The 13652-nt window shown below is 31.7% G+C and overlaps 1 protein-coding gene across 2 annotated transcripts in view; it reads left to right on the top strand.

Annotated features, from left to right (window-relative positions):
- The window catches only part of LOC129981923 (ras-specific guanine nucleotide-releasing factor 2-like), a 327714-nt gene that overhangs the window by 274650 nt on the left and 39412 nt on the right, over positions 1 to 13652 (top strand). For both annotated transcript variants that reach the window (XM_056092979.1, XM_056092978.1), the window contains exons 15-16: positions 11438 to 11513; positions 11807 to 11994. In XM_056092979.1, the coding sequence (XP_055948954.1) occupies positions 11438 to 11513; positions 11807 to 11994 (264 nt within the window). The remainder of the gene's footprint in view (positions 1 to 11437; positions 11514 to 11806; positions 11995 to 13652) is intronic.

The raw sequence follows: 13652 nt of genomic DNA, 5'->3' as shown, positions 1-13652 counted from the left end.
TAATTTTTATAGTTGTCTAATGATAAAATGAATGAAAATTTTGCAGTATAAGTTTTAAATTTTTTTAATAATTTCACATTTTTATAGAAAAATTAAAAGCACTTTCGTACAGCATTAATTAATTTTTAATAATTAAGATTTTTTCTTTATATTTGTTTATTGTTATTTCATTCAATATTTTTTCTTTACGTAAGCGTGATGTTCTTTGCCTGTTTATTCTAACCTGAAAATAATGCTGTCAAATAATTTTAAAATGGATTGTTATTAGCTCCTTATTATCTGAAATTTTTGACCGCCTTCATCATGATCGCCATTCACCGATTAAAATCATAATCCTAAAGGAAATCCATTATGAATATTTAATTAAATTTCCCGAGTTGTATCAGTGCCACAAAAGTGGATGGATTGTTGATGAAAACTGATTGTTGATTCGTTTTAATTACAGTTTCTTATTGTAAGTATGTTGAATTTAATGACAAAAATGTACTGATGGTAATATAAGACAGGGCGAATCGATGTATGAACAAAACATTAGATGCAAAATTAGCACTGCAATCTGGATTTGAGCAATAAAATAGGCATAATATCTAGAAAAAAAGTGGAAAATGCAGGATGATTCATAGCAAAATATGCAGTTTCAATGCACTATAAATCAAGAACAATGTAAAATATTTTATTTCACCTGTAACAGAATAGTATAGGGTTATTTTAAATTTTATTAGAGACAGTCGCAGATGTTCTATGTGTGACCCCGCATAACAAGTCATACACTTTCTGGACGCTGCACAGAATAAATTTACCTTAGGAGAATCTCGCATGTATTGCACTGTGAATTTGAGATTCTCTCTTCCCCCAAAGGGAACACTGTGTTCGTGCACCTTCCTTAGGGCCGGCCATCTGGGAGATGCTATGCACCGGAGCCTGCGATCGAGGGGCCCCCAACATGATGAACTAAAATAATGTTCTGAACAATTATAGCGATATAGAAAGAAGAGAGGAAGAAATTTAACTGTAACAATCGATGGGTTTGAAAATATACGAAGTTTACAGATATATTACAATCTGGTGTAAGCGTGCAACTTATAAACATAAAGTAAGTATATTTACGGCCGTTTACCTCATCTTCTAGTTAGATTTCATATAGTATTTTGATAATTCATTCCATAAAATGCTTACTATTTTTAGATTTAATCATGTCCATGCCAAGAAAATATCCCTCTGGATGTCAAAAAAGAAAATTAGCATTAAAGGAAAAAGAAGAAAAGCTAAATTTCAAGAAGTCACAAATAGATCTATTTTCTAATTCACGAAGTAAGTCTGGAAATGAAACTGCTTTGACTTCTGAAGCTACAATTCAAGGTTGAACTGGAGAAGAAAGTTCAGCACAAACTACATAATCTTGCAATAAAAATGTAGAAGCAGTAAAAATCGTTGAAGAACCGTGTGTTTATATAAACACGAATCCGAAAACAATGCCGAAAATGGCCATAACAAATACGATCAAATACGATCAAATATAAGTGATAAAGATTTGTGTCACTTATTATAATTGATAAGTTTAGAATGTTTTATGTTAAAATTTGACCCGTACAACATAAAGGAGTTTCTGGAAGTAAGATTATTTACCATTATGTACTACTTTTAAAAAATGCCAAATGATGAAATCCAGCTTCGCAGCTGGTTAATTTATTTACAAACGCAATTTGGGTATTTTCTTTTTGTTGCATCTATTTTCCAAAAGAGGAAATGAACAATTGACACGACAGGTGGCTATATTAACTGGAGAAAGTAGTTAACTGTAATTCAAGATCATGAGTATTTTCTTTATTGGTTGAAATGAATTATTGAAAGAGCTAAAGTTATGTTCGACTATTGATGAAACAATATTAGAGTCTATTTTCAGTATGCAATAATGTTTCACTTTGTGCTCGTAATATTGGACATTTTTAAAGTTGAATCGAATTATTTAGTAAATACGATTCTATGCTAGTAAATCACATAAATAAAATAAAAAAAATTCGAAAAATAGAACTGTACATCATTTAGCACATAGATCACATGAACAAATTATTCCTGCGTTACCCATTATGTGATACTCTTTGGGGAGCCAAAGGGATTCGATTAAAGAAGTGTATGCACTGTTTGAGCAAATTTGTAATGCCCTAGAAGAATTTATCAACGCAAATAATGATAATACAAGGATATCTGAAGCTAAAAGTCTATTGATTCAATACAAGAAAAACCATTTATTTTACTTTTAATAGTATTGTTTGCAATATTCTCTAAAATTAACATTATCGATGAAAGATTCCAAGCAAAAGCAATTGCTCTTGACTTGGCTTTTAATTTAATCATTGAAATTAAAACTGAAATCCAAAATGTGAGAAAAGAATGTAACACATTTTTAGACGAAGCAAAAGTGATAGAACGTCATTTGAATATTTCGGAATATTTTCTTAAAAAACGATTTCGGAAGAAAAAAGATTATAATCCGAAATAGCTGAAAATGTATTTATAGAAAACCCGGTTGAGGTATTTAGACGTTGTTTTTTAACACTGTCATTTATACTGTTATTATACAGATGGAAGATATACTTAAAAGCAATTCAAATTAATCACTGATATAAAACCTTTAGAAAAATATGAATCAGGAAAAACGTTCATAAAACTTTGTAAAGTTTTATAACAAATATGTAAATGAAAACCCAATCCAAGAAATTGATTTGATTTAGAATAAAGGGAATGTAAATAACCCACAAGACAAATAGCTAAATGATAACTATAATGAGTTATTTTTAAATGTATTAACAGTGTTAAAATTTTTCTTTATGTTGCCGATTACCACAGCAAATGCTTAGACCCCCTTCAACAAATTAAAATAAACAAATAATTACTTTTGTTCAGACCTTTGTCCAGAACTCTTAAATGCACTTTCTATACTAAGCATCGGAAAAAAATGCCCCAAAAAAATTGTAATTTTTTTTAAGCAAAAACAAAACATGTAATAAATAAACACACAATAGTATTATATGTCCCTGTTTGTATTTTTTTTTTATTAAAAAAAAATTTTTAGGGCTCCATATGGTTTTTTTGCACCCCTTTATAGAGAGGGCCGGCTCTGACCTTCCTACTGACATAAAATGTTGCTTCATCAATGGAAACGAAGTGATCGGCAAGATAATCATTTTTAAAATAAAGCTGCAAATCGGAACAAAATTCAAAGCGCTTTTGTTTGTTAATCATTTAGATTTTGCAACACCTGCACTTCGTATGAAATCATTTTCAACTCCTTTCTCAAAATTCTTCAGACAGTGGCTGAGAAATATGCGTTTCACGACTCTCCCTCTGTCTTGATTTTTCCAGGACGACTTCTCCTGGTTGAATGGTGACTTTTTGCGATACAGTCAGTCGTTAAGGACTTATAAGCAAACAGCCCGTCATTTTAAATTTTTCATGCCATTGATAGATAGATTTTCTAATAGGGACTTCTTTTCCGAATTGTGAGCGGAAATGCCACTGCACTGCAGTTGCGGATTCCATTTTGAAGAATTGAAGAACACAAAAAGCTTTTCTCCACTGCAGACGCCGCCATTTCGACTGACTGGTCACATGACACACATGGTGACTTCTGCCAAAGGCGAGACACAAACTTTAAGAGTTCGTCTACCTTTAAAAACCGCTAAATTGTGTTTCGTGTCTTTGACTGTTACTGTTTTACAACATCTTGAAACTGTATACTTCTCTATAAATCACTCTGTATTTTTTACTGTAATTTAAGGTCCTTTTAAAAGTGAATTCTGTCTCAGCATTTTTAAAAACTAACAATGTTTCTTTCTTTAGTTTTTTAGCATACATATTTATTTATTTAACTTCTGAATCAGATACCAGATCCTATTTGAGACATTTAATGTCATTTCAGTTCATTTAAGAACATGTATGATATTTGAGAATTGAATAAAAAGGATTTGTGTCGTAAATTAATTGTTATTTTGACATCATTATGGATTTAAATATAAAAAATCAAAACTATGAAGGGATTATGATGACACTCATTTTTCCTTCTAATAATAATTCAAAATAATTGCTCCAGTTACAAAAGGCTATATCCCAATTGTGAATTACGGATAGAAAGCAAAAGATTTGGACGCGTGAAAGAAGATTTATAGTTTAAACTTAAAAATTTAAACTGAAATGTTTTGGGGTTTTTTTTATTTAAGTTTTTAAGTTTTCTTTCGGGGCACAATAATAACCCCGAGTCATTTCCGTTGGTTCGAAGGCAACATTCATCGTGTTGTTCACTCCATGATTCTCATGTTCTCGGGCCCGTTTTATAAAGTCGATTGCAGAATATGCTGCAAGTTATCAGAAAGTTCTAAAACTACTTTCCATTCTTTAAGATACATCTATCTTAATTCCTTGTTTGAGAGCTATCATGAATGAACTGAAATGGCTCGACTTGAAACTGCCTACTTCATGAAGATGAAATCAAATGAGTCATAATGAATAATTATCACTTAAAAAATGTTTTGACATGAAACTGTTGCCATTTTAATCAAAGTATCCTATAATTTTAGAATTGAAATCTGGAACACACCTAAATCAGGAAGGTAAAAATCAATAATGCCAATAGATGAGGCGATTTTGCTGTTTTCGCATACATTTCGGGAATTTAATTGCGTAGCATTTGGATTCTGCAATTTTTTTGACCCTTTTGATTCGCAGATATAAAAGAAATAAGAAGAAATTTTCTCTTTCTGGTTGAAACAGAATTTAGTCTTCGTTCTCTCTTCGATCATTATATATAATTACTGAACTTTGCAGTAGAATAGAAAATAAATAATCGAAAATGGGATTTTAAAGATTAGAAAGAAGATAATTATCCTCCTCTAAGCCTCATATGGGCAACATTTTTGCTTAGCTCAGTAGTGGAGAGGAGAAAATTGAAAATACATTTTTATTAAAATACGTTGACCGATTTTCTTCAGAATAGGATGCTCATCAGAACTTTTGGTGTAAGGATTATACGCTAAAGTTCATATATTTGGTTTGTTTTCTCGTTTTCTGTTGAGTTACTTCAACTGATATTTCATATAATCTTCAATTCAGTTGATAAAACCATACTTGAAATTTCATCCATCAAGCTTGCATTTTTCCCCCTTTCTTCCTTTCTTTTCTTGTTTTTCGGATGTTTGCATGCCTATGGAGGACGGTCGAATAGCTTTCTCTTTGCCAGATTTCATTCAAAATTTTACAACCATCTACAATTTGGTATGAAAAGTAGGGGACTCATTTCTTCTTTCTGGCTGGTTACATTTTTCACTTACAATGATGGCAGGCAAAAACTGATATTTTGTAATTTCGGAAAATTAAAACGTGGAAATATATTGGTATCTTAGTGTCGAATGTTCCTACTATTACTGTAATTTCTATTTATACATTTCGTATGAGAGGAAATAAAAGATAAAAGAAATGAAATTATTTTTATTGATAAACTTGTTATGCTTTCACATTAATTCATTACAAGTGTTTAGTTTTAAAACTGGCTTGAATTGACGTTCTAAATGTGTGCTGTGGTATCTTTGGGTTTTGAAAAAATCTGATCGGAACTTGCCAAACAATTCCGTTTCATTGCTCAACTTTCACTATTTGAAGCCGTTAAACTGAAATCTTTTTATGCATTTTAATTTAATTTTATGCCGTTCATGTTTGAAAGGACGAAAATTTGTAATCAAATTTTTACTTCCGTCTGGAGATGCTAGGCTTCTAAATTTATCAAAGTGTGTTTTCTCAAGAAAAATGCTACGTTTTCATATTTTTAAGAAATAATTGGCATTCAATCGATTCATTGAATTGTTTTCAAATGAAACATACAAATTGTACTGAAATAGAAAGAAAACATTTAATAATGAGATTCAAAATTTAACACAATGATGAATCATCAAAAAACATTGATAAATACAAAGAAGAAAACCACAAAAAGGAAAAGTTCTCAAAGAATAAGTACTTTTATATTAGTATATTTAAAAATAATAGCAATTTTTTTAACAGAAAGTAAAAAGGCTTGTTGCCCTGAAAACAATACGATAAGGTAAAATTAATTACATTTGAATGAAAGTTACCAAATATTTTCTAAAGACTCTTATTTTATTAATAATATTGAAATTCCAATTTATTTAGAGCATTTTTATGAGCCTCTTAAATTTTAAACTTTTGTTTTACCCATACATTCTTTATCGAAAAAATATTTTCCCTTCAGTAGTTCACTAATAGAAGAACGTATTTTGTAAATTGAAGATAATCCCAGTTCTTTTAATTGTCTTCTGGCTCAAAATAAAATATGAGATTCTGTTTTTAGCTTCTTACGGTTAATTATCGAATTATTAGGACAGAATTTTGTTGCGACATTTAATTTTTTTTTCTTTTCTGATGTATAAATCAATAAGGAAGTTCTCACTCATAAAATCAGGAATAGAGTAACAAAAATTAATTTCATGAATCATCGTTTTTAAAATTCATTCTTATTACTTTACTGAAGAAAGAATTCTTTTTTCTTTTTTTTTATTTTAAAATTAATTTTTTACGAACTTATTACCAAGTGGTGACACTTATAAGAAACGCAGTTCAATTTAATTAATTACCTAGCTAATAATGAAAGTTTCAAAATGTGCAAATACTATATTGTCATCGAAAACACGTTTAAAAAATTCCAAAACTCTACAACACTATTGGGAATGAGTGAAAAAATCGAATACATCTTTACAAAAATGAAATAATGCAAGGTGAAATAATCAAATTAATTAAATGCGCTTAGTAATATTACTTATAGGTCCGCTGACTTTTATTGCTTTAATTCCAGATGCATGTATTTTTTTTAAATGTGAACTATGTAAGTGCAAAAATCTTTCGTGAGATGAATATCTTTATTTTAAGTTAACTTTTGCAATTCAACACGTGTGATTCCACCTCACTTAAAACTGAATGGTAGATTCGATCGTTCGGTAGCGAAGGCTTTCGAAGGGCTCATTGGAATCGAATGAGAGTCGGAAAATACTGAATCCGGCGAGAGTTCTCAGCTAGCAAGTCGAGAGACGAGCAGGTAGATGGGAAAAAGAAATATTCGTAGTTGTCTACCGATGTATTTTTTAGTTTCCCCCAGCGTTCCTTCCGAACCATCAACAGAACTGGCAATTGGGTTTCCTGGTAGCTACTAAAGATGAATTTTTCTGAAAAAAATAACAGAACCGAATAAATTTGTTTGGAGAAGGTTATAGTTATAGGAGTATTAAAGAGCGAATTATTTAGTCTTTATATTATATCTTATATGTAGGCATGTATACCACATTTTGTATACGATTTTTAATAGTGAAATATTATTCGTTAATAACTATTACAGAAATGACTGTCTGAAATTTCGTTAGTTTATTATGAACACGGGTTTATTTTCATCTCATAGTTTAGCCACCAAATAATCTGATAAATATTCCCATTGTTTTCATTCCTTTTGATTGGAACGCATCTGGAAGGATCTCAAATAACAAAACGTTCATGCAACTACAACAGGGGCTACTACAACAGGGTGATAATAAAGGAGGATCGTTGGTAGAAAAACAAAATAAATTTTCTTCGGATCACTTCTGATGGAAGCATATCAAACTTCGGCGAAAGCATTACGATTTCACTTATAAAATTAGAATTGAATTCAAATTTGAGTTGAAGAAAAATCGAAATTAATTTATTCTAGAAGGGAGGCACAGATTTTCTACCCCTTCGTTCGCCAGCCGGCTCATTAAACATAATAATAAATATTTTAAAGTTAGGTTACTGGCTTGCTTCATGCATTACGATTTTATATCGCAATACTCACTTCATGTTCGTAGCGAATCTATAAAAATGCGGAATCAAAAAATGAAGAATCGCATCGTCTTCAAACAGAGCATTTGAATATCTGCTAAGAGATTGCTTTGGAGAAAATGAAAACCCGATTTTTCTTTCTGCAGATTTAAATTTGATTTTTTTTCTTTTTATTAATAATGTGCTTAAATATTAGATTATGCAGTTACCCTTTTTGATCTCCAGATGACTGCTTGTATTCCGAAATGAGTTTTTTTTTTTTTAAGTCTTCTTGGTGATGTTGTCAAACGTCAATTCTGTAACTCGAATGGTAGCATCCTGACATAGTTTTAAAACTTTTCTATTGTTAAGGCCATATTACTGTATGGTAAGTCAAAGAATATATAAACCGCAATGGATTTGAATTTTGATTTTTTAAAAAAACCTGGTCAACTCTTAATTATATTCTAGTCTGATAGAACAAATGTAGGGAACTCATGATATACATATCATACATATATCATGATATACGTATACTCGTGTATCGCATGCAACCGTTTGAGAGCAAATGTATCTAATCTTTGCAGGAATTTTGAATAAAAAAAAGTATCTTACCAAATTTGTTATATATCGTTTTGTCAGAACAGTGATGATGTGGTTTCGACATGCATCCACCCAAATTCACAATACCCTAAAATGCACAATAGTCTAAAATAGGCTTCAGCTAATTTCAATTTTTCATCATAGATATTTCAGCTTAAGTTTACAAGAATAAAAAAAATGCATTTAATTTGAATTTAATATTATGTACATTCGGAGATAATGGGTTATTCAGGCTCTGCAAATGAATCACATTCTTTTACTGTTTTACCCATTGAATTGTTAATGTAATCCCATAGATGTTTTTCATGATTTGTCACTGAATAGTATTCTGATGTACTGAAATTGTCTGAATTTATCATGAAGATCCATAAATAATAATCCCAAACTGCTTGCATCCAGTCATTTTTTGTTGTCGGAATTTTCTTTAGAACTTGTTTACTGTTTCGAACATTTCCTTCTAAAGAAATTTCTTACAAGATATTTTTTTTCTATTTATAAGTAACCTATGCGAATTTGACTGTTATGGTTTAAAGTTTTATGTTTGCACCATTTAACATTATACTATATTTTATAAATCAAATTCGGTTTTTGTTGATGACGTTTCCTTTTCTTTACTGGATTATTTTAGTTTAATTTATGCACTTAAAATAACTTTCCGGAGAATAAGTTTTTAAAAAAGAAACCTGTCCTGCTGCATAATCTAGTTGAGTTCCTTTTTTGCTTTTCGAAGAGCCGAGTATGACATCACTTCCGGAATGGTGGGCCTAGCTTTCTCCATATTTTTCTCTTGCACCCCCTTTTGTAAACCTCATCATATTGGATAACCTTAGATTTCCTTCATGGACAATTTTTCCTTGCTGACAAACTGGTAGTGGCATATCTTGCCATGTCACCTGTGACACACACAATATGCCATATGCCACATGCTCATTCGATAAAATGGCTGCGCAACCGTAGAAGCTACAGTATCCGTTTTAGTAACTCGGAAGGGGGATGACCAGAGGAGTGAGAGCAATTCGAAGCAGCCGAGAGATGAGAAAGATCGTTCGATCGCTTGCGTGTCTGGGAAAACGATCCATTCTGCGCATGCTCCAAATCCACGTGTCTCGGAGCAGCTCCCGCAAATCTTTTGCTGCTGCCTACCCCCGCCACCCACATCTATGCCACCCTCCCGAAATTTGAGATACTTTTTACGGCATTCTCTCATTTATTCTATTTATATAATGTACGAAATATAAACTCAAAAATGAATTACACTATGAATCATTTATTATTTGGAATACAACAAGATATTATACTATATTTATACTATATTATACTATATACTATATTACTGATATGTTAATAAATTCATATATTGGAGTTCGATGTATAAAATCAAAAATAATATTTTTAGTTTTACGCAAACATGTTGATCTTTTGAAAAGGCAGTACAGCCATCAGCATAAAAAATTAGCAATAAATAAAATTTGTTTCTGTTTTCTAGATTTATGACAAAAGATTGGTGCTCTAAAATCTGCTAATATCAAAAATAAATTCTCTGGAAATTTCAGTTTTTTACCAGCATTCCTTGATTTATTTTCTTTTTCTTGCACGTTGCACATTATTTATCGGCTTGTCTCATGTTTCAATAGATGGTATTTTGCAATCGATTTTTTTTCTCTCGTTCTCAGATGCTCCGGAAATTTTGAAATTTTATATATTTTTGGTATTTTTGATGGCAATGTGCTATTTTAAATTTTTGCGAACTTAGCCGCTGATGGGATGGGATTTTTGATGTGCTCAAGGAGTGCCACCGGATACGAATTTACAAATCAATATTAGAAGTATTCTAGATTTGAAGATTCCAGAATATTTTTAATATTGATTTATAAATTAAAGACTTAAAACTAGGAAGTAATTGCGATTTTGAAAAAATTACTTTCCACCATAACAATAAAGGTTCTTTTTTTTAATGTTTTATTTAAAATTCTTTATATAACTGCATATGAGCAACTCAACGAAATTCTTGGCGGCGTCCTGGCCAAGATGTAGCGCATCTTCCCCGTGATCTGGGCGTCCCGGGTTCGAATCCCGGTTCGGCATGGTTGTTCTTCATCTGTGTTCTATCTGTGACGTGTGTGAATGTGCCCCCCTGTAAAAAGGGCTGTGCAAGCGAATGTGTGAGTTTCATCTTCATATAAGCTAGAAGTCAGACTTCTGCTCTCGGGTGCTCAGGGGTCTTTTCCCTCAGAAGCTACTGCACCCCCTTTCCGTGGTAACGCGTACCCGACATCATCAACGAAGTTCTTATTCTTGTTGTTTTTACTATTTCTGAAACAAGCAGTGGGCCTTCCTCGTAAGCTTGCACAGCGTCTTTAATAAGTAATGAAGTGTGCATTTTATGCTTTTCTCGTTTAGTTGTCCAAGTTCAAAAGTAAACTCAAATCTGCAATTTTTGAATAAAGATTCATTCATCTCATTTGTTACATTCCTGAGTTATCGAATGAAGATAGAAAAGCAACCAAATTAAATCCAAATCTGAAGAGATCTGGAGATAAGACTTACTTCTAAAATTTTAAATTGGCTTTAAAAATCTAAAAAAGAGAGACTCTCAAAAGGAAAAAATACGAATAATTAACTCAAGTTCATTTTTCGTGTGAGTTTTCTTATAACATCATTTCAGAAACATACCTACAAAGTTAAAATGCTCCAAACTTTGATATCTATTATTAAAACGTTTAAGAATATTCTGACCTCTATCCTGAGATATCGTAGAAAGGCATCGACTTAAGCTTCATTCGTCTTTTTATTCATTTATTTATTTTTTGGAAAATCTATCTTTATTATAACTCTACGATAGCATGCATTTGCAAATCCACTTTGTAGAATAAAAATACTCTGTATTACTTTGTACTTTGGTATATTTCGTACACGAGAAAGTAAAAAAATCTCTGTGAAATAGAAACTTCGCTTTTTTTGTGTGTTATTGATTATTGATTGATTATTATTTTTTTATTTCCAGGAATGATCCAAGATTGTTCAAAGATGATGTGGACATTCGCTTCAGCAGAACTTTGAATTCCTGTAAATTGCCGCAGGTACGTTTGTTGAATGGAGGCAACAGTTTTTTTTAGAACTTTCGCATGTATGTACTGAATACATTCATACAAACAGTCTATTTTCAGCTCATTGCTAGAGTAACTTACTAAAAATAATGAATCCCAGAGTACTGATTTAAACAGGAACGAAACTACTCTATTGTTTAGTCATGTCGCTTCTATTTTTTGTATCTTTCTATCGTGGAAATGGAATCTAACAATCATTTAAAAGGAAAATAGAGAGAGTAGGTTCAGGTACTTCTGTTTCCTCATTTGAATTGTTTCTCTTCTAGATCCGGTACGCCAGTCCCGAGCGCTTGTTCGAACGTTTGACGGACTTGCGATTTCTGAGCATCGACTTCCTGAACACTTTCCTGCTCACTTACAGAGTGTTCACAGATGGCGTGACGGTTCTGGAAGCCCTGAAGAAAGTGCACTATCAGCCAGAGGGACAGATCAGCGCTTCACTGCAGGACGCAGGGTAAGAGTGCCCACTCCTCTGCGCTTTCTACTCTCATAATTTAAAAACGTGGAAAAGCAATAAATAATGTGCTGTACATAATTTTAACTCGAAGATAAATCAGTTCCATTGATAAAAACAAAGTTTACTGAAACTTCACATTCAAGTTCATTAATCATTTAATGGGTGTAGAAAATAATATTTTATACGCGTCACTAACGATTGCAAAGTCCGTATCATAGGCATAAGCAAAATTTCATATAATAATTATTCCATATTATAATTTCGCTTTTAAAACCGGAGGATGGATCAACGAAAATGACACACAAATGCCACTGCTTTTATTTGTATCAGCAGTAGACAATTCTATTCAGGATGAACCTGAAATGCCAATCTTGGTAAAGCCAAATCAAAACGCCAAAATTCCGTTCAGCGAAATTTGTTTTCATCATGATTTCATTCACCTTCCTATTGGCTATTTTCAAATAACTGAAGTGTATCATTTTGAAATAATTCTTCAGTGAGTGACAGAATGTCTTTGTAAAAAGTCGAACTCTTCATTTTCTCCAATTCTTTCATGTGCGGGAAATAAGAAAAAACAAATTACAACATGCGAATCTCTCTCTCTCTCTGTATAAAACGCTAGCGTACGTGGCACGGATATCATTCTTACGGCAACAGTTAAATGCAAACAAAAAATCGTACGAATTTCAGAATGCTTCATTGAATTCGAAGATTCTCTTAGCCAATGAAGGAAGCGACAAAATTATCATTATTACAAACGTCCTGGAAAGGACTTGTTGCATCATCAAAAAAATTCCATTCAATCGGAGAAATGATTCAAAATAAATTAAGAAAAAGGTCGAAAGAGATCGAGAAAATCGGAGCTTAACCGTCGACAGATGGTTAATCGCTATCATTTATCTATGAAAATGGATGTTTATATATTCCAAAACAATTATATCACAAAAATTGCCTTTGAAAAAAAAATTAAAACTCGAACTCAAAAACTTATCTCTTTAATAATATCAATTTCCTTCCCGCACCATTTTTCTCCTCATTTTAATAATATTTTTAAATTCAACTCGATATACAATTCATTTAATACAATTTTGCTGTGGGGGAATTAAAACTCGTCCATCAAAACATGAAGTTGAATGCTTTTGCTGATTATTAACTTCTCATTTCACTTCCGCTTGTATTTCGGCTTTTTATACACTTTTTTGATTTGAAGTTTACTGATTCAATTAAATTCAAGTTTTTCAGTCGCATCAAATAACCAGTTGACTTGTATGTATTTGCATTTTATGTGAATCCTTTCACAGTCACGAATCTCTGCGAACAAGTTGGTTTCCGAAAGCGGCAGTATTAAATAATTTATTATAATTTATTATTTGGTATATAAGAAATGTACCAAACAAATAGCACAAATCTAATAATATTTCACGGTGCATTGATTTGTGGAAGTGCGAAAAACTAAAGCAATACTAAATAAGGAAGGAGCGTTTCATCGTGAAAGCGTTGTAATATTTATTTTTTATAACACTTGTTAAACCCTTTCTATTATATTAAACAATTGCAATTATATTGATGCAATGCAAACTCGGGTAAAAATATGCGTCAGAATTTCAAAATGCTTTGCGCAAGTCGTCATGGTTAAAAATTTATTCACCAATCAA

This window comes from Argiope bruennichi, chromosome 8 (genome assembly GCF_947563725.1).
Source record: "Argiope bruennichi chromosome 8, qqArgBrue1.1, whole genome shotgun sequence".
NCBI classification, from domain to species: Eukaryota; Metazoa; Arthropoda; class Arachnida; order Araneae; family Araneidae; genus Argiope; species Argiope bruennichi.
This window is presented reverse-complemented; position numbering and strand designations above follow the sequence as displayed.